Source organism: Diceros bicornis, chromosome 11 (assembly GCF_020826845.1).
Source record: "Diceros bicornis minor isolate mBicDic1 chromosome 11, mDicBic1.mat.cur, whole genome shotgun sequence".
Classification (NCBI taxonomy): Eukaryota; Metazoa; Chordata; class Mammalia; order Perissodactyla; family Rhinocerotidae; genus Diceros; species Diceros bicornis.
In genome coordinates this window covers 67292502-67311374 of record NC_080750.1, presented here as the reverse complement: position 1 = coordinate 67311374, position 18873 = coordinate 67292502, and the positions used below count along the sequence as shown (strand labels likewise).

Genomic DNA, 18873 nt, shown 5'->3' with positions numbered 1-18873 from the left:
TACACAGATGACATCAGTTTCCATCTGCCACAGAATCCTTCTGGGGAACGTTCTATTGCAAAATGCATTTCCCCTCGGTGGCTGGTAGTGATTTCTGCTGTGGTAAGTAGGAGTGTCTTGTGGGGGCGTGGGACGGGGGATTTTGCCCAGATTCCGTCATGTCCCGCTCTCCTGGTGCTCGAGTCACTTCCTGTAAGTTCTATTGATATAATCTGGGCTGAAGCTCGCTCTCTGTTATCACTATGGAATCCATCGAAAAGGTTCTTGGAAACTAATCTACTAAGTGCAGCTTCTAGTGTAGCTTCCAGAGGATGTTCCAAGGAGCAACTTATCCATTATGAATGCAGCAGAGCCCTCTTGTAACCTGCCGTTGACTATGAGTTTGGATAATCACACCACATGTTCTGTGCTTGGGAGTGTAGCCTGATAGCGTACAGTTGACTTTGAGGGCGGATCTTGGCCTGTTGGGAACATAAGTATCATAAAAGGATCCCTCCTCCCTCCCTCCTTTCTTTCTTCCTTCCTCTCTCCTCATTATGCTCCCCTACCCTTTTTCCTCTCTGTATCTCTCTATCTCCCTATCTCGATTTCTCTTTATTTCTTGCTCTGTTTCTCTCTCCATCTCTGTGTCTCCATTTCTCTCTTGGTTTCTGTCTAACTTTGTCCTGGTCTGTGTATCTCTTGGTCTCTCTCTTTATCTCATTCTCTTTCTATCCCTTCATCTCTCTTTCTCTCTGTCTTTCTCTGTCAATAAGGGGGCAGTTTGACCTCTGTGGTTCTGTTTCTAATTCTCTGCGGGATATGATCCACGTGGATAAGGAGAACCGTAGGATGTTTTCACTGGTGGGTGACTTCGTGCAAGACTTAGAACAAATTACTCAATGACCACTGAGTCAGCTTGTCCCAAGAGATGATGGCTTCCAGACAGACCCAGCAATTCCTGGCCCCTGTTCTTTGGAGCTCTTGGGGCCTCTGGCCTTAGGCTTTGCATCAAATGTTTGCTGCATTATCATCTTGGAGACCTGCCCTCTCCTGGCAGCTAGAAGGAATTGCCTTTTTGAAATAAACATTCAGCCAAAATAACGTCGTCCACTCAGAATCAGCTTTGAGCTGTGCTTCTAGGAGATATTGTGGATGATTTCTGTCGGTGGCCCTCGCTCACCTGGGCCTGTTACCACCCAGGCACACATTTGCAGTATGGGAATCAGCCTCAGCACCCAATGCTATCGCTGAATCGCTGCTTCCACACAGAGCAAGGGGAAGTTGGCACAGTGTCTGAAAAGGGGAAGTTAGGGGGCAGCTTATTTTATTTATTTTAGCAACCATACCGTACCCAGGCGATAATAAGAAACAAATAGTTAAGCAAACATTTTAACATAACTTTAATATTATTAAACATACAATTTAACATAATTTAAAAACTGAGGCCTTGTTTTCAGTTCAGACTCTTCATTTGTCCAGATTGGAGGATGGAGGAGTCCAGTCTCTACCAGACCTCAGTCCGGGCCAGGTGGAGCTAGCCTTGTCTGGGGTTGTAGGGCGCTGGGCCGCCCTGTTGGCAGTGCTGGGGTGCCTTCTCCTCTCTGTGCCTCAGTTTCCTCATTTGAAGATGCAGAGTTGGAGTATGTTATAGAGTCCAGTCCTGCTCTGATACTCTGCGACTCGGTGCCCAACGTCCCTCTGTTGTCTTTATGACTTTGACTCTGTGTGTGTATTGGGGGGTGAGCATACATGGGACTATATCAGCCTATTCCTTCCAGAACCTTCTAAATGTGAGTCCAACTGTGCCCACATTGTAGTTCCCAGGGTGGCTTTTGCATTCAAACCGCCCCTCTTTAGTCCTTGAAAGCCTAAGCTGCCAGAAAGGAATTTCCGGTGCATTCGGGTGCTAATGAGCAGGAATGAGAAATCCTAGCTTGCTTCCTAGGCTGTGGAGGCTCTTTCCATCTCGTAGGAACTTCATAACAACATTGGGAGGCGGCTGGGCAGGAATTTTTGTACTCTTTTTTTTTTACTTTGCAGCTGAGTAAACTGAAGCTCAGAGCTAGTGAGGGGGATGGAATGGGGCTTTGATCGTCGGGCATTTGACTTCAGGCCACCAATATCCACGTTAATATCCGACTTACCTTCAAGCTTTGAGATTATTTTAATAGGGGAAATGCTATGAATATCTCCTTCTCAGTAGCTGTTGGGGGTTAGTTCCTCAACACACCTGGTAGAAACTGAAGGCTGACACCCAGCAGAGTCATGGATAATACAGAAGCGAGGATTCCCCAATGACTGAGAAGAGAAACAATAGAAGGCTGTATTAAGCGTTTGCGCTCTGGGGTCAGTATCCTGTCCTGGATCAAATCCCAGCTCCATGATGCGCTAGCACGTGATACTGGGCAGGTCACCGATCATCTTTAGGTCTCCTTCTCCCATCTGCAAGGGGAGGATAGTAATAGTGGTTCATCTCATAGGGTGATGATGCTGCTTAAATGAGATAATGCACGTAAAGATGCATCATGTAATAACGTTACCTACTGTTATCGTGATGAAAGAGTGAAGGTTTAACTTTGCGCTGGTTAGAAAAGCAGAGCCAAGACACCTGCTGACCTAGGGCAAGGGTTTTCTGCTAAGGATTGCTTTTCTACTTCAGGTGGTTCTTCTGGCCCCTGGAGGCAAGTGTGAGACACTGCCAACTGTCTGCTGCTCCATTTCTTCATCTGTAAAATGGAGAGATTCATTCACTCAACGAACTTTTACTATGTGATACTTCAGGCCTTTGTGCTGGAGATGAGAAATGGTCCCAGCCCTGTTAGCTCCTTCACTGGCAGGGGAGGGACACGCTATCGGGAAGTCACGGTGGGAAGTGGTCATGTTATCAAAGAGGTGCAAGCCGACCAAGGTTAGAGCTCAGAGGAAGGTGCCCCTGTTTACAGACATGCACCGCCCCCCCCCCCATCTCGGGTCAGCCTGCATAAGAGGACTCAGCGTTTCTCTACAGATGTGAGCTGGTGAAAATCACCTTCCTGTCAAGGGCAGCAGCAGTAGCATCTCCTCCTGTTGATCCCTGTGTGCCTGCCCACCCAGAGCCCTACAGGTCCTAAATCTAAGACAGGAGGCGTTTAGGGAAGTGGAGATAGGAAATAAAACGGAAATGAGAACTATCTTCACATGCCTGCTTTATCCAACATGACCGCATGTGGTCTTTCCCGAGAGACCGCTGCACATGCTGCCTCCTCCGTTCTGTGCGATTCGGCAGGACAGTGTATCATCAGCCCCATTCTGCAGATGGGGGAATGAAGACACCGGGACCAGAATACTCTGGGCAATTTTTACTCATCAAAAGAACTTAGACACTTAGACATTGGTCTATTTAATAGGCTCTTGTCATGGAAGAGAAACTGAAACATGGAAATTGAATATCTTGCCCCAGAACATCCAGCCGGTGGGAAATAACCTATAGTTCCGATTCCTGGCCGTCTCTCTTTCCACTAGGATCTAATACAGGAATCTCACTAGAACGGGCTCCCTCAGCCTGCATTTTGTTCACGTGCGCAATCTAGCGTGGCTGCTGCTGCCTTCCGTGTGTGAATGGTAGCACGTAGGTGGGGCCTGATGACCTCATCTGGTGGACATCCTTCTCCATCCCCCCTGCCTCCGCACCCCCATAACCCAGCTGCAGAAACGTTCAGAACGGTTGTGGCTGCTGAGGGGTGTTAAGCCCTGGGAATCCAAATTTGAGACAAGACTCCCTGTGCCCTGCGGGTCGAGAAGAATGGCTTGGGCACAATGAGAAGCTCATGGTCATAGGGCCCACGACGACTACCCCAACTGGGGATGAATCCTTAGTGTTAAGCTAATGTACAGCCTAGCAATCTTGAACCCAGAGAGTGGCTGTGAATATCATAAAATCTCACCAAAATCTGGGTTAGTCAGGGATCTCGAGAGAAACAGAATCTACACACACACACACACACACACACACACAGCGATTTTAAGGAATTGGCTCACAGTTGTGGGCACTGGCAAGGCTGAAACTTGCAGGAGACTCAGGGAAGAGTGGATGTTGCAGCTCGATTCCGAAGGCCGATTCCGAAGGCCGTCTGGCGGCAGGACCCCTTCCTGTCGGTGCCCTCACTGTAATGCAGATGCTTTGCAGTTGGGAATTTAGTTGCGCTGTAATCCAGCCGCTTGCAGGGTGGGACTCTGGGTTTGGTTTTAGCTCTGAGGCTACTGGAAGAGGCTCTCCTTCAGGGCAGACATGGAAACTTTCGGGTCGTTTATGTGGAGCTTGAACTGGGAATTTGAATCTCTGAACGGATCCTTCTCTTTCCCCACTTTGCCCAGCATTGATTAGGAACAACCAGCCAATCTTGCTATACTCAGTTTGACAAAAATGTGCTAAGGTGTCAAATACACAGTCACCCAGAACTCTGCCTCTTTAAGCATTTGATCAGGAGCATCCAGTGGTGGTATCTAGTGCATTTCTATTGCCCCCTCACACTGTGGACTGGCAGCACTCTCTCCTACTGGAAACGGAGTCATTAGTGCCGTTAAATTAAATCAGATTAGAAAGCCAGTTACAGAAACCCCAGAACCAATTCAGAAAACTTTAAGATTCTGTTCCTCTAGAACAACTCTCGGTATCAAAATCTGACAGGGGGATCCACGGATAGACCCCAGGCTGATGGGTTTTGGCATGGGCTCTCTGAGAGGAGAGGGAGAGTGGTGTGTGTGTGTGTGTCCCTGTGCTTTTGTGGCTGTGTTTTGAAATACATGATTTTGCATTGTTTCTACTGTGGCTTTGTCCTCCTCTTCTTGTTCATGGGAAATGACTGACTGTCAGACTGGGAGCTGTCAAACGTGTCTAAACCCTAGCCTTCCATTTATTCTTCATGAATGCACTCAGCCCCCAGGCCCGTTGTGAATAAACACCACCCCAAGGCCCCTGTAGTTCCCGGCCATCCGAGAGAGCCTGCCAGGGGCTGGCTCGGGTCACATCCTTCAGTTTAGACTTTCCCTGGAGAAGAAAATCATGAAGGTCCAACTGCCGCCAAGAAAGCGTCAGCAGTGTGTGTAGAGGAGTGCGGAAAGGCCAATTAAGCCTATTTCGTGGTTTATTATTATTAGTGGCAGTTATTTCTGGCATGCTGTTCAGTAGTGTCTGTGGCCTGACTGCAGTCCAGAGGCTCCTCCCCGGCTCCCTCGGGGACAGTGTTTACAAGATGGGGAGAGGCCCTGGGGAGGCCAGGCCGTTGGTGCTGGGAGGCAGAGCCCCCACCCGTGGACCCCACACTCCCCTGGAGGTGGAGGCTTCTGACAGGCCAGTTTAACTCCTGCCCTGCCCGGGGGTGCTGAAGAAAAGAAATAACCAAAGGACAGCAAGGACCTCCAAATCCCTTGGAATTTGAACAGAAAGGAGCCGTGAGATGCACCCCTGCTTCTCCGGGTGCCCCCATCTCGGCTTGGCCCCAGCCCAGGAGTCCTGGCTCAGCCTTGCTCTAAGGAGGCAGGTCTGATCAGCAAGCGCCTTGGAGCTCCGACCCAGTTCTAGGTTTTCAGAGGCTGAAGGCCGAGTCCATTCCCTTGTGGTGAGGTGCAGGTTCCTGTGCACAGAGAGCGCGGGACCCAGCCCCTGGGTACCAGGTTCCCCACCCCGATCTGCGTTGTATTTCACAGAGTGAGATGAAGGCCACGGTCAAGGGCACTCACACTTGTGGGATTCAGGACACGTTCCAGGAACCAGCCCCTCCTCTTACTCAGGTTTCCAGAAGCAGGACTGAAGAGCAGATTCGGGGGCAGGATGAGCAGTAACAACTTACAGGAAGATCAGGAAACTATGCTTGTCTGGATTTTCAAAGACGGACAGGCGGTTCTTTTTCTCCAAGCTGTTCTGCTTTCTTGAACTTGTTCACGTCGACAAAACCAGGAAACCTTTATGGTTACAGATCCTTTGTTTTCCTAATGACTTGCACAAACCTCACCTTTGTGCCCAGACAATAGGCAGCGGGACCTCTAGACCTGCCTGGGTCAGGAGGGCCACCCTCAGCTCAGCCGGTTCCTGCTGATGCTCAAACCCAACGCTGGGAGCCGGCGGGCCTGTGAGAGCTGAGTGCCCAGCACTGGGTCCTGCTTAGCCATTCGCATTGCATAAACAGCCTCGGTAGCAGCCAAGGCCTTCTTATTATGTGGCGTTTTTCCACTTTGGGATGAGCTGGGGCGGTTGGTGCAGCTGCCCAGCTGGCTCCTCGGACCAAATCCTGCCTGGGAGGCTTTGAGTAGGTCAGGAACCCAGGGGACCTTCCAGGCGATTCTGAGCATTGGCCGTTTTTTTCCTGGGGATTCCTTCTGGGTGAGGCTTCCCCTGGGTTCTGGAGCCCTCCCCCCTGCTGGGGATTGTTACTGATTTCCTCAAGTGAGCTGCCCGCTGTGGCCTCTGAGACTCCCTGGCTGAACAGCAACTCCTTTGTGACATTCCTGAGGCTGGAGGGGGCAGTCAGAGGAGCCAGCTCTCAGAGCGGCCGGCTGACTGCAGCAGAGGGTGTTGTGGTATATTATCAAGAGATAAGGCCTTGAAAAAGGCTGTGCAGAGGAAAGGAGACACATTCCTGACTGAGAAGGGTTTGGCCTTGAGGGCCCTGTGTTGGGAGAAAAGGGAACGTTTGGCAGGACTGCTGTAGGGTGGGGGTTAGCCCCGTGATGGGAGGAGGTGAGGAGAGGTGAATTCCTGGTGGTGGGAGGGCTGGCCTGGGATCCAATTCCAGCTCTCATGCCTTTAATTAATAAAATATTATGCTCTTTAATCAACTTGACACACATTTATTGAGTGCCTACCATGTGCAGGCAGATTCATTTTTTTCAGGATATCGCCATCAAATGGAGAATCAAAAAATTCAAAACTGGATGATTATTGGATTATTGGACTGGAGGACGGGATTGAGTTTTGGACAGTGTTAAAGAAGAGATCAGCTTTGATATGCAGCCAGATAATGAAGGGCATCCGATGTTTCAGCGAGAAGTTTGTTTCTATCTTTGAAGGCAGAGGGCTCCTTGGGAGGATTTTATGCAGGAGAATATCATGGGAAGGTTATGTTTTAGGAAGATCACTCTGGAAGTGTCACGGAGAGTGAATCCAAGGTTGGGGAAGCAAAAATAAATCTAAACTCTGATGGGGAGGCTCTGCTGGAATGAGCTGGGAAGAAATCATGGAGGGCTGATTTAAGGGAAGGTATGTGGAGTGGAAAGGAAAAGATGTTTTTACGGTGTTAAAGCATTGGCATTTGAAGGATATAAATGATTCCCAACTTCCTGGCTTGCACATGAATGGGCGGAAAAGAGGACATGATTGTAGCATCAGGGAATTGACATTCCTTCTTGACAATGTATTAATTAAGTTAGACTAGGCTTCTGGAAACTCTGAAATCTCAATAGCGTAACTGTGCAAAATCCTTTATTTCTCACTCTATGAATCTGGTGGCACTCAAGAGCAGCTCCCTTCGGGTGGGACTCAAGGATCCAGACTGTCTCTTGGGCAGATCTGGAGGGCTGTGTTTTGTTGTTAGTGGAGTCAATTCTGACTCCTAGCGACCCTGTGTACAGTAGAGAGGAACCCTACCTGGTCTTTTTGCACCATCCTCTCACCTTCCAGCGCTGTATCAGACAGTGCTCCACGCTATTCATAAGGTTTTCATGGCCAATTTTTTCAGAAGTAGGTGGCCAGGTCCTTCTTCCTAGTCTGTCTTAGTCTGGAAGCTCCGCTGAAACCTGTCCACTGTGGGTGACCCTGCTGCTATTTGAATATCAGTGGCATAGCTTTCAGCATCATACAGATGCCACAGTATGACAACCAATAGATGGGTGGTGTGGTTGTCTGACTGGGAAACAGACCCGTGTTGCAGCGGTGAGAGCGCAGAATCTTAACCACTAGACCACCAGGGCTGGCGGAGGGCTGTGTACTTGCTCCCAGATGCTTCAGCCCGCTGATAACACATCTAATTTCCTCTGTCGGCCCATTAGCCAGAGCCCAACGGTGCAGGGGACCTGGGACATGTTGGGAGAGCCAGGGGAGTGTTTGGTGAACAGTAAGGTTAAGTTTGAGGTGCCATGGATCACCCCAAAATCAGAGTCTAGAAGCCGCTTGGGATGGGGTGCTTGAATGCAGTCTGGCTGGAGATTGTTAAAAGATTTTGGGATCATCAGTGTGGGAGGTGGAACATTTGGGATCACGTAGGGAGAATGTATTGGGTTAGAAGAGTAGGGGCCAAAGTGAAATCTTAGGGAGCACCTGTTGGACCGGTGACTGGCTGGCTGAGGCGTTTGACCTCCCCAGGCATCGATTTCCTCACCTGTGAGACGGCTCGCATCCTCCTTGAAGGGATGGTGAGAGCACTTGCATGCTGCCAGCAAGGGGATGGCTCCAGCAGCAGTGGTCTCCTGCCTCTCTCCTTATAGCATACCCAGCCTTGTTGTTGTGTTTGTCAGGAACCGTGGTGTATGGCGAGCCCATCACCGCCAGCCTGGGAACTGATGGCTCCCACTACTGGAGCAAGAACTGGGCCAAGGCTGCTGCTTTCGTCACCTCCCCGCCCCTGAGCCCCGACCCGACCACTCCGGACTTTCTGAACTCCTTGCTGTCCTGGTGAGTCTTGGCGACTTGTTTTCACTTTCCATTCTCAGTCTTTCCTCAAACCAGACTGACGTGGCGGGTTACAACATGGTGGGTGAAAGCAGGCTTGCAGACAAAGGCACCCTTGTGCTCCAAACTCTGATCGCTAAACGGGAACAAGAGATTATCATTCCGATGTGGTTCTAGGGGGAATTCTGGATAAAAATCTGGGCCATCTTGAAAGTCAACCAAAGGGGATGAAGGAGGTATCAAGGCTTCCACTGTGGGGCAGTGTCACCCACCAGACGCCTCACACAGTAGATTTAGATACACAGCCTTGTAAAAAAGCTTCAATACCATGTCATGTCTTCCCCAGTTTCCTATCTCCTGAGGGGAGGATAGGCTATTGCAAAAACGTTCAGTGGCCTGGCACGTTAAAAAAACAAAAATGTTCAAAGGTGATTTGAAGTCAAAGATTTGTTAAAAGCCAGTCTTCTGTTCCCTTCCAGTGGAGATCTCCAGGTCACTGGCAGTGCACATTGTACTTTCAACACCGCCCAGAAGGCTGTGGGGAAGGACAACTTCACCCTGATCCCTGAAGGCACCAATGGCACCGAGGAGCGGATGTCTGTCATCTGGGATAAGGCTGTGGTAAGGAGCAGTGGTCTCACTCATGTGCTGGGCTCAGCTTTCCCCTGCCTCCTCAGCAGAGGGCAAAGGTCTCATGTAGGCCTTAAAATGGCAATTGAGAAAATTTCTACAGGCTGGTACTTGTGTGACAATATTTCTTAGGTTTGGAAACCCAAGGCTCCTTATAGGTCATTTCCTCGTAAATATTACATATATATCTCTTATCATTATCATCTGTGGATCAGTGGAGACTGAAAAAAAACATCGAGTCTTTAAAATATGACTCTTTTGATCAGTCAGGGAAAAGCTTCCTTAGCAACCTGGTGACTTTCTCAGTTAATCTTCTGCTCTTGGAAATGGACTCAATTTCCTTAAAATTGTCATTTCAGGCCTTCTGGGCTTAGCGTTTCTCCCCATTGCAGGCTCCTGGCAGGCCTGCTTTGATGAACGCACACTGACCTGTAAGGGATCTTTGGGCTTTTTCGTTTTCAATGTTTTATTTATTTATTTATTTATTTATCTCTCTCTCTCTTTTTTTTTTTTTTGTGAGGAAGATCAGCCCTCAGCTAACATCCGTGCCAATCCTCCTCTTTTTGCTGAGGGAGACTGGCCCTGAGCTAACATCTACGCCCATCTTCCTCCACTTTATGTGGGACGCCTCCACAGCGGAGCGCGCGCACTTAACCACTATGCCACGGGGCCGGCCCCCGTCAATGTTTTAAAACGTGATAACAGAAAGGTTTTCTGTTTCTTAATGAATTTCTTATATTATGTAAACTGTATATCCTTATTCCAAAAAGAATAAGTAAATAAAAATCACTCATAACACCATCTTTCAGATATAAAAACTATAATTCAGATATATAACTGCAATTAACATTGGCAAATGTCTTTCCATTTTTTGCCAGTGTAAGAGTGCACGTGTGTATATGATGTGTGTGTGTGAGTGTGTAAATAACATCGGCATCATACAAACATTGTGGCCTGTTTTTAAAAACAGTGTATCATGCAGCCTCTCCACATCCTTAAATATATGTGAAAAACTTGGTTTTTAATAGCAAACTATTCCATCTTAATGCTGAACTGTAATTCATTTGTAATTCTTTGGTTAAACATTTATGTTGTTTCTGATTTTTTTACTGGGTTGAACATCCTTGTAAACACATCCTTGGACACATCTTTAATTATGCTTGTAGTAGAAATTTCTAGAAGTAGTAGTTCTGGGTCAAAGGGTGTGTATATTTTTAAGGCTTTTGCTATATATTGTCGAACTTCCTTCTGGAAAGATTGTACCAGTTTATATGCCACCAACAGTGTATGACTTTCCCCAGTTTCTTCCACCAGGTTCAAATTGTTATCATCATCAAAAAACCCACAAGTATTGCTGATTTGATGATTAGTGAATTTTGTGTCTCATTGTTTTACATTTAATCTCTCCAGTTACTGATTAGAGTGAATATTTTTTCATATGCTTATTGGCCATTTGTATTTTTCTCTTTCTCTTGATACCAGCTTATTTCCTTTGCCCATTTTTCTTCTGGCTTCTGAGCGGGTTTCCTAACTTAGAGACAGGCACTCATTTCCTCAAGTTCTGCGTTTAAAGGGAAGCGGAGCACAAGTGGTGGAGAGGAGAAAGTGCAGGGAGGGACATGGGGAGGTGTGATTGGCACCTGTGGCATGCTGTGGAAAGCCAGGCTCGGGGCCGAGACTCCTGAGTTGCCTAGGCCAGAATCCTAGACCACACCTGTATTTTGACAAGGACAGCCATTCAAGTCAAGTGCTATTTCCTGAAGAGGCATTGTTCCTTCAACTTTTGTTTTAAACTTTTCACTTTGAAATAATTATGGAGTCAGAGGAAGTTGCAAATATAGGACTGAGGGGTCCTGCATACTCTTCACCCAGTCTTCCCCATGGTCACATCTTAGATAACGTTCGTACGATGTCAAAACCCGGAGACGGGCAATGGCACAGTGTGTGTATAGTTCCATGTCATTTTGTCAGATGTAGGTTCATGTAACCACCACCACAGTCAAGACACAGATTTCCTCCATCACCACAAAGACCCTCTTCATGCTGCCCCTCATAGTCACACCCACCCCTAACCCTGGAGAGATCTCCATCTCACCCCTCCGTCTGTTCTCCGTCTCTACAACGTTGTTATTTTGAGAATGTTATATAAAGAAAATCATACAGTATGTGACCTTTTCAGATTGTTTTTTTCACTCAGCATGATGCCCTTAACATCCATCTAAGTTGTTGTGTGTATCAAAAGTTTATTCCTTTTTATTGCTAAGTAGAGTAATGCCCTTCAACTTTTTAACTTGCTTTTGGGGTGTGTGTGTGTGTGTTGTACTTCTCAGGTCACTGGGAAGATGGACGAGAACCAGTTTGTGGCCGTGACCAGCACCAACGCAGCCAAAGTCTTCAACCTTTACCCCCGGAAAGGCCGCATTGCTGTGGGATCCGATGCTGACCTGGTCATCTGGGACCCCGACAGCGTTAAAACCATCTCTGCCAAGACCCACAACAGCGTAAGGCCTGCTAGCCACACGGACCCAGTCCAAACGAATGACAGCCACAGAAAGAGACAGAGGCAGGGAGAGGATTTATGAAAAGAACTCACTGTGATAGGAAAGAACTTTTCCCCAGAATATGTTATAACCTGCAATTTTCTGAGAAAAAAAGAGCTATTTCCTTTTCTTTAATGAGGTCAGTAAGACTGTTACTCTTATCATCATTTTGGAGTACCATGGCCTCTGTATAGATAGAGGTCTCTATCTGTAGATCTTTAGAGTCTCCAAAGTCATGCCTGGGCATCAGAAGCTTCTAGAAGTCAGGCGCCATTCCATTTTAATAGTTTGGTGCAGCACCTCTCACAGCAGCACTTGGTTCAAGGAACCTACATCAAACATTCACATGTCCACTCCTGAGATGGCCACTAGGCACTTTTATTCTTTTAAGCCCCTGTTTTCTCATGTCACTGTTGCTGTACAGAAACCTAAATGACAGGTGCTCTTATTGTCCTAAAGGAATTGATTGACTTGGACTTCTCCCCAAGTAGAAGAAATGCCCCCAGCAGCCGTTCTGATCAGGATTTTAGTTTCTGCAGTTTTGAGGTATCTCTTGCGTCTCAGTCTAGACTACAGAGCTTGGGGATGTCCTGTTTTGTTAACGGGACCCTGGGCAAGTGACTTCGTCATGTCTCAGGCTCCTCACTTGAGAACGAGGGATTTAGACGAGGTCTCGGAGTCCTGTGATTCTAGAAGAGAGGCAGAAGTGTTAGATACCGTTGGTTCTTCGTATAAAAAACTACGTGTGTATGTTTATATGTAGACTAGTGTATGTTTGTATGTAGACTAGACTGCCTGCCCCAGGTAGCCTCAGCCAGCAAGTACTGACACCTCCGCCAAGCACCGTGACAGAGCAAGGGTGGGCTTCTGGCATCCCTCCAGGGCAGCCCGGGGCCCTTGGCCATATCCCACTCCTCTCCCATTTGGGCAGAGGCACTTGAGCTGCGGGGCTCACTCTAGCTTCGCTGGCGTCTGTGGGTGCCTTCTGGAAGGCTGCTGAGCTCTCAGCGTTCCTAGTTGACTTTTTTCCTCCTTCCCCACTGCCCTGGCTTAGCTTCGCAGCATAGCCTTACAGCCATACTGACTTGTAACTTAGATCACAATCCCTTGGGAGTCCAGAATGGCTTCTTTACGGGCAGGGGTCCTAGGGTCCTGCCCAGTGAACCTACCTATTCATAACATTTAACATCACAGTCCCTTTTACTCTTTCATTTGGCCTTCTCAATAAAGGGATGGTGTTATTATCCCGATTGGGAAGATAAATAAACAGAGGTTAGAGAGCTTAAGTGACCGGTCTAACGTTACATAGCTATTTTGCGGTAGAGCCAGAATTAGAACCCAAAATTGTCCAGGGCTCTTCCCTACCAGACTGTGTCTGCAGCTTCTTGGTCAGGCTTAGATGGAGAAATTGCTTCCCCTCCCTTGCAGAGTCCCCTCCCCAGAGGTAAGATGAAGGGCGAACTGGACTCATTGTTTAAGCTGCAGATGACCCAGCCAGGAAGCTTGCATTTGGAGCTCTTAACGTGGCAGAGAGAGGATGTGAAGGAGAGATGATTCAAGAAGACAGAGTCTGTCCTCCAGACATTCCACCCAAACCTTTCCAGAGCAATAGCACCGCTCTACCCTTTTACCTCCAGGAAACCCGTGTGAGAAATGTTGATTTCCAGAAGTGCCTCTTTTCCATCCTCACCTGTTTGAAGGAGCCACCACTAAGCATGCCTGTGCAGCATTAATCATCTGGAGAATACAAATAGGAGGCTTTCCCCGTGTAATACAGTGTTTCCTACCACGGGACTAATTAGCTTTAATTTGGAGCATTTAGCTAACTATTATTGACAGCCCTGTTGCTAAGCCTCTGCTTGGATTTCCCAGGCATCCAGCCAGATGAGTAATTTTAGGGAGGCTGTGTGGATGTAGGTTAAAAATTTCTACACCTGGTGAACCACGAAGCCTCACTGCCTCGTGGTTCTGAATACTGTGGGCTGTGACCCACCCATGGACTCGTTAATGTTAAGTCACTTAGAGTCACGAGCTGGTGCCTCCACCTTTTAAAATTGGGCGATGGCCCAGAGCTCTGCTAGGCACTGTGATAGTCATTTATAGGCACCTGAAGGCAATATATGCGTCTTACGATGTCTTTGACACTAAAGGGCTTGCAGACTTGTTGGGAAAGTGTGATAAAAAATCAGACAGTGAACGGATGAACATTTTCTAAATGCCTGCTTTGTGCTCAGTAGGCTGCCACATGCTTATGTTCATTGCATTTCGTGTGATCCTGGCATTAGTCCTGCGACGTGGGCCTTATTCCCTTCTAATGGGGAAGCTGCGACTCAGGAGTGTAAGGGACTTGTCCAAAGTCACACAGCTGGAGAGTAGCAGACCTGGGCTGTGAACCCAGGGCAGGTGGCACTGTGTCCAGGCTTGTCTCCATTACAATCCACTAGGGCACAGAGGAGTTTCTCAGGGTGTAGACAGTTAGCTGTGGAGTGACATGGAAGAGATGGGGTTGATCCAGCCCTTAAAGGATGATGCACAGCCTTCAGAGGTCGCTTCAGAGCTGACAGAATTCTCGTGGTGATCTACACACGCCTGATGCTTTTCGTTTTGTCGTCCTCACATGAGCCTTGCGAGGGAGGCAAATGAAATGAACTAAACCTCATTTTATCAAAGGCCTGTCTCTTAGGTTACCATAGTCCTTTCATTTAGGGCCTTCAGTTTAACCACATCGCTAACAGATTGGAAAACCAGGCAAGCCAGAGGGAAAACCTACTCCTGCGCGGCTCATTTCAAGATTAAATTTAGAACTTGCTCAGAGAAGGCCTTTGGATCTGAATCTGATTGGAGCTTGAGTTCGTGAGAACAAAGTCACTGTTAATACAACGAATTATTTTCTTTATATTTGTGTAGCATTTATAAATCCCAAGGCTTTTCCTTACAGTTTTTCTGTTCAATTATTTCCCCCCAAATTTTTGAGAAATAGGAAAAGACTGTTCCACATTCTAGACAGGGAAATGGAGATATAGAGATTAAGTGCTTGCTGGGGCGGCCAGTCGGGACAGGGACTGCATCTTGGGCCTTTTTTTTTGTGTTCATGATACGGGGCAGTGGGAGCCGCCAGGCTGGTTAGATCCGGCCCGGATGGCAGGGCGTGGCTGAACCTCTCTCTGTTCCCTTCCTCTAGTCTCTTGAGTACAACATCTTCGAGGGCATGGAGTGCCGTGGCTCTCCACTGGTGGTCATCAGCCAGGGGAAGATTGTCCTGGAAGATGGCACCCTTCATGTCACCGAAGGCTCTGGGCGCTACATTCCCCGGAAGCCCTTCCCTGATTTTGTTTACAAGCGTATCAAGGCAAGGAGCAGGGTGAGTAGCTCTGATCTTATGAATTGTTTTTATCATGGATTAAGTTCAATTCCATAAGCACTTTCTAAGCACTTTGAGCCGGAATATTCAGATGAAGATGGAGGAATCAGGAATAAGGGAAATATGGTCTTTTTATTCCCAGAGTTCAGAATTTCAGCAGATGAGTCAGGCTTGTCTACAGCCAGCCAGAATGAAGTGAGACTACAGTATGTGTTGTGATGAGGAGTGTGCAATGAGGTTCAGAGGAGAGAACCACTGTTGCGGAGTCATGGGGGAAAGTGTCATGGAGAGAGGGCAATTTGAGTTGGGTCTTGAAGTTTAAGTAGGAGTTTGACAAGTCAAAGAAGGGAGACAAGGGAATTAGGTAGAGAGAATGTCATGAGCATGGAAAATGTACAATGTATTCAGGGCATGGTGAACAGTCTACAGCACTGGTGCTTCGTGACTGGGAGGCAGGCAGTGGATGGAGCTATAAGGGAGTTAAAGGGAGAGTGAGATTGGAAAGGAAGTGTGAGACCAGATCTTCTTCACGACACGTTTAGGGGTTCCTACAGGGTTGAAGTTAAAGTGCCTCGGGGGAAAAATGATAAGAAGTGTTAGTCAGGTTTTATAGAGTAACCAGTTGCCCATGATCCACCTTGGGGGAGCTTTGGCCTAGAACCGGGGGGCTGGCTCCATGCTCTCCTCTGTCCCTGCCATTCCCGTCCATAAGGAGAGCCCTCCAGCCCCGGATCTCACAGGCTGTCCTGGTCTGTCTGCCATCCCCATCAGGAGGGTTGCCGAGGAGCCATCCTCTGCGAACGTGCCTGAGTCTAGGCTCTTGTGTTTTGCAGCTGGCGGAGCTGAGAGGGGTTCCTCGCGGCCTGTATGACGGACCCGTGTGCGAGGTGTCTGTGACACCCAAGACGGTCACTCCAGCCTCCTCCGCTAAGACCTCTCCTGCCAAGCAGCAGGCCCCGCCTGTCCGGAACCTGCACCAGTCTGGATTCAGCTTGTCTGGTACGGCTGTGGTGTGGCTAGGGCCCAGTTCTGCAGGGCCACGCTCAGCGGAGCTGGCGAGTCTGGAAGCACTTGTAGGAGGAGCAGAAGCAGAAAGGAATGATACTCCCATTCTTCCCAAAGTAGGAAACACTAATATCACCAGAGATGTAATTCACAGCAGTGGCCAGTGGGTTTCAGAATGTTGGCATGAGTTCATATCACGTATAATGTCATGGTGCATATGCTGTGTGTAACACCCAGTATATTAGGAGGACATTTTTTCAATGTGTTATGTCCGTCATAAAAAAGGGTGTTGTGGTATTTCAGGACTTCTTTTCTCCCCCACACATGCAGTATATTGTAGCAGTTCAGCTTGTGGAGTCTGGAGTTTCAACAGCTTAACTTCTTAGCCCAGATGCTGGCTGTGCCTCAGTCTCCTCGTCTCTAGAATGGGTATAATAGTAGTGGCTGCCTCGTGGGGTTGTTGTGAGCGTTACATGAGTTAATAGACATGTAAACTGCCTAGAACAGAGCCATGTGATCGTTGTTAGTTATTTGTTTGGATAAAATACCAGATGTCAGGGAAGGCGAGAGGAAATGGTCCAGATTTTAGAGCTTCCTTACCTGAAACTTGCCTCCAGTCCCTCACTTGGCCTGTGACTAGAAACCTTCCACTTTTCCAGCTCCCTGAGCCACAGATGCGTATCCAGATTTCTATGGCATGTTAAAGAAACAGTTAACTGGATAGGTTTTTTTTTCTTGTCAAATATACTGGTTTTGAGAAAGTTACCATATATGCCATATATGGATTACCATGAAATTTAAAAATAACGAAGCTTAGTTTTCTCTCAAAGTAAAATGAATAATAAAAATGTCTGTGCTGTCTCATCTCCCCAGGCCGTTCAGATATAAGGAGCCATCATCACTGCCACTTCTGCTTACACAGTGGGTGTGCAGTGTTGGGGACAGAATGCCAGACGGAGGGCTGCACCTTCAGAAAAGCCACTCTCACTTTGACTAATGAGGACAGGGACGGGATGCGGTCTGAGCAGTCAGAAGCCTCACACGTAGTGTTATTTTATACGTGGTTTTACTTTTTCAAGCAATGCATCCAACCAACTAGCTTCTGTAAGGACTGCTGTATACAGTCTATGATACTGTAGGCCTATCCCTTTGCTGTAGTCCAAGCTGCCAGTGAGGTTTTGAGAGGACAAAGAATGGGCCTTGCCCGGCCCCGCGCCCCCCGCCCCAGCCGTGTTACTTTGGTTTAGAGCAAGAATTCGCGTAGCTGCGTTTTGACCCTCGCCCCTCTCTCCCCTCCAGGCGCCCAGATCGACGACAACATTCCCCGCCGCACCACCCAGCGCATCGTGGCTCCCCCTGGTGGCCGCGCCAACATCACCAGCCTGGGCTAGAGTTCCGGCCGCAGTCCGCCTGGGGATGGGGGATGGGACACCTGAAGACATTCTGAGACTTTCTTCCTTCCTTCCTTCCTTTTTTTTTTTTTAAGAGCCTGTGATAGTTACTGTGGGGCAGCCAGTTCACGGGGGGCTCCCTCTAGGGCCCCGCACTCCGTCCCTCACCTGGAGTCACTGATTTTGCTCACCCACTTCCCTACACATCTACGAATATCACACCCAAGTCTATTCACCAACCCCATACACAGAACTGCATCCAACACTCAGACATGCGAACAAAGCAAATCATAACGAGGGTGTTTTTCATCTCTAACCTCTGTTGTACTTGTTGTCCTCTTCCTTTTCATGGAGGGGAAGATAAAGTGAATTGGCCAGAGCTGCCTTTTTCTTTTTAAATTTTAAAAAGTTTTCTTTGTGCGGCTGGGGAGGGGTGGGCGGGGGAGGGGGGAGATTTTTTTTTTTTTTTAAATGCTAAATTGGAAAGCCTAATTCAATATTAATACAAGGGGTTTGAACTGGACATCCTAATGATGCAATTATGTCACCATCAAGCTGATCAGGGTGGTTGGCAAACTCATCCTGTACCCCCTGAGAGGCTCCAAAATGTCCACATCGTCATTCCATAGTCTTCTGGGTCAACTGTTGATAAAGGGCGGGTTTTCTTTTTGGCCTAGATTTTGCTGCAGATTAAATCTTTTGAGGATTCTCTTCTCTCTTCACCACTTTTCTGCCCTCTTTCTCTAGCTTTTTCACTCATGAATATTTTCACGTCTGTCTCTTTCTTTGTGCTTCCTCCAGCCCTTGTCTCTGAGACGGTGTTTTTTCTCCTTCCCCGTTGTCTTCTCAAATGACTGGATCTAGCATAAGAACCTGCCTGGAAGGATGTTGAGCTTTGTCATCACAACTGTAGGGACTGCTGTCGTAGTCCCCGTGAGACTGGTGCTACCCACTCGCCGTCACGAGGATATGCGTTTGAGTTTGAGACGCTTCCCAGGTGCAGGGAAGGGCCGAGTTACTCACCCACACCCTCACAGGTGGGCCCAGAATAGAACCTCAAACAGTGCCGAGATGTTGAAGAAGTCTGAGGCTATAGGCCGTAAGAGTTTTTTCCTCTGTGCAATGCTAACTCGCTAAAGGCATGATCAAATCTGTAAATGGAACCCCAAACCCAAGTGCACCAACCAGCCTCGAGCCAGCCCCCACCCAGCTCAGAGGCGTTGAGCTGGTGAGAGTCTGGCCCTGAGGTCCTGCCGTTTCCCAGCTAAGTATCTTTTGGGATTCCAGAAAATACCTTCTTACTTTGGAGAAAAACATATTTTT

At 48.0% G+C, this 18873-nt stretch overlaps 1 protein-coding gene across 2 annotated transcripts in view; it reads left to right on the top strand.

Annotated features, from left to right (window-relative positions):
• The window catches only part of DPYSL2 (dihydropyrimidinase like 2), a 132168-nt gene extending 114185 nt beyond the window's left edge, over positions 1-17983 (top strand). For both annotated transcript variants that reach the window (XM_058550476.1, XM_058550477.1), the window contains exons 9-14: positions 8470-8626; positions 9103-9244; positions 11584-11754; positions 14975-15154; positions 15988-16153; positions 17459-17983. In XM_058550476.1, the coding sequence (XP_058406459.1) occupies positions 8470-8626; positions 9103-9244; positions 11584-11754; positions 14975-15154; positions 15988-16153; positions 17459-17550 (908 nt within the window). In that variant the 3' untranslated portion in view covers positions 17551-17983. The remainder of the gene's footprint in view (positions 1-8469; positions 8627-9102; positions 9245-11583; positions 11755-14974; positions 15155-15987; positions 16154-17458) is intronic.
• The last annotated feature ends 890 nt before the right edge of the window (positions 17984-18873 follow it).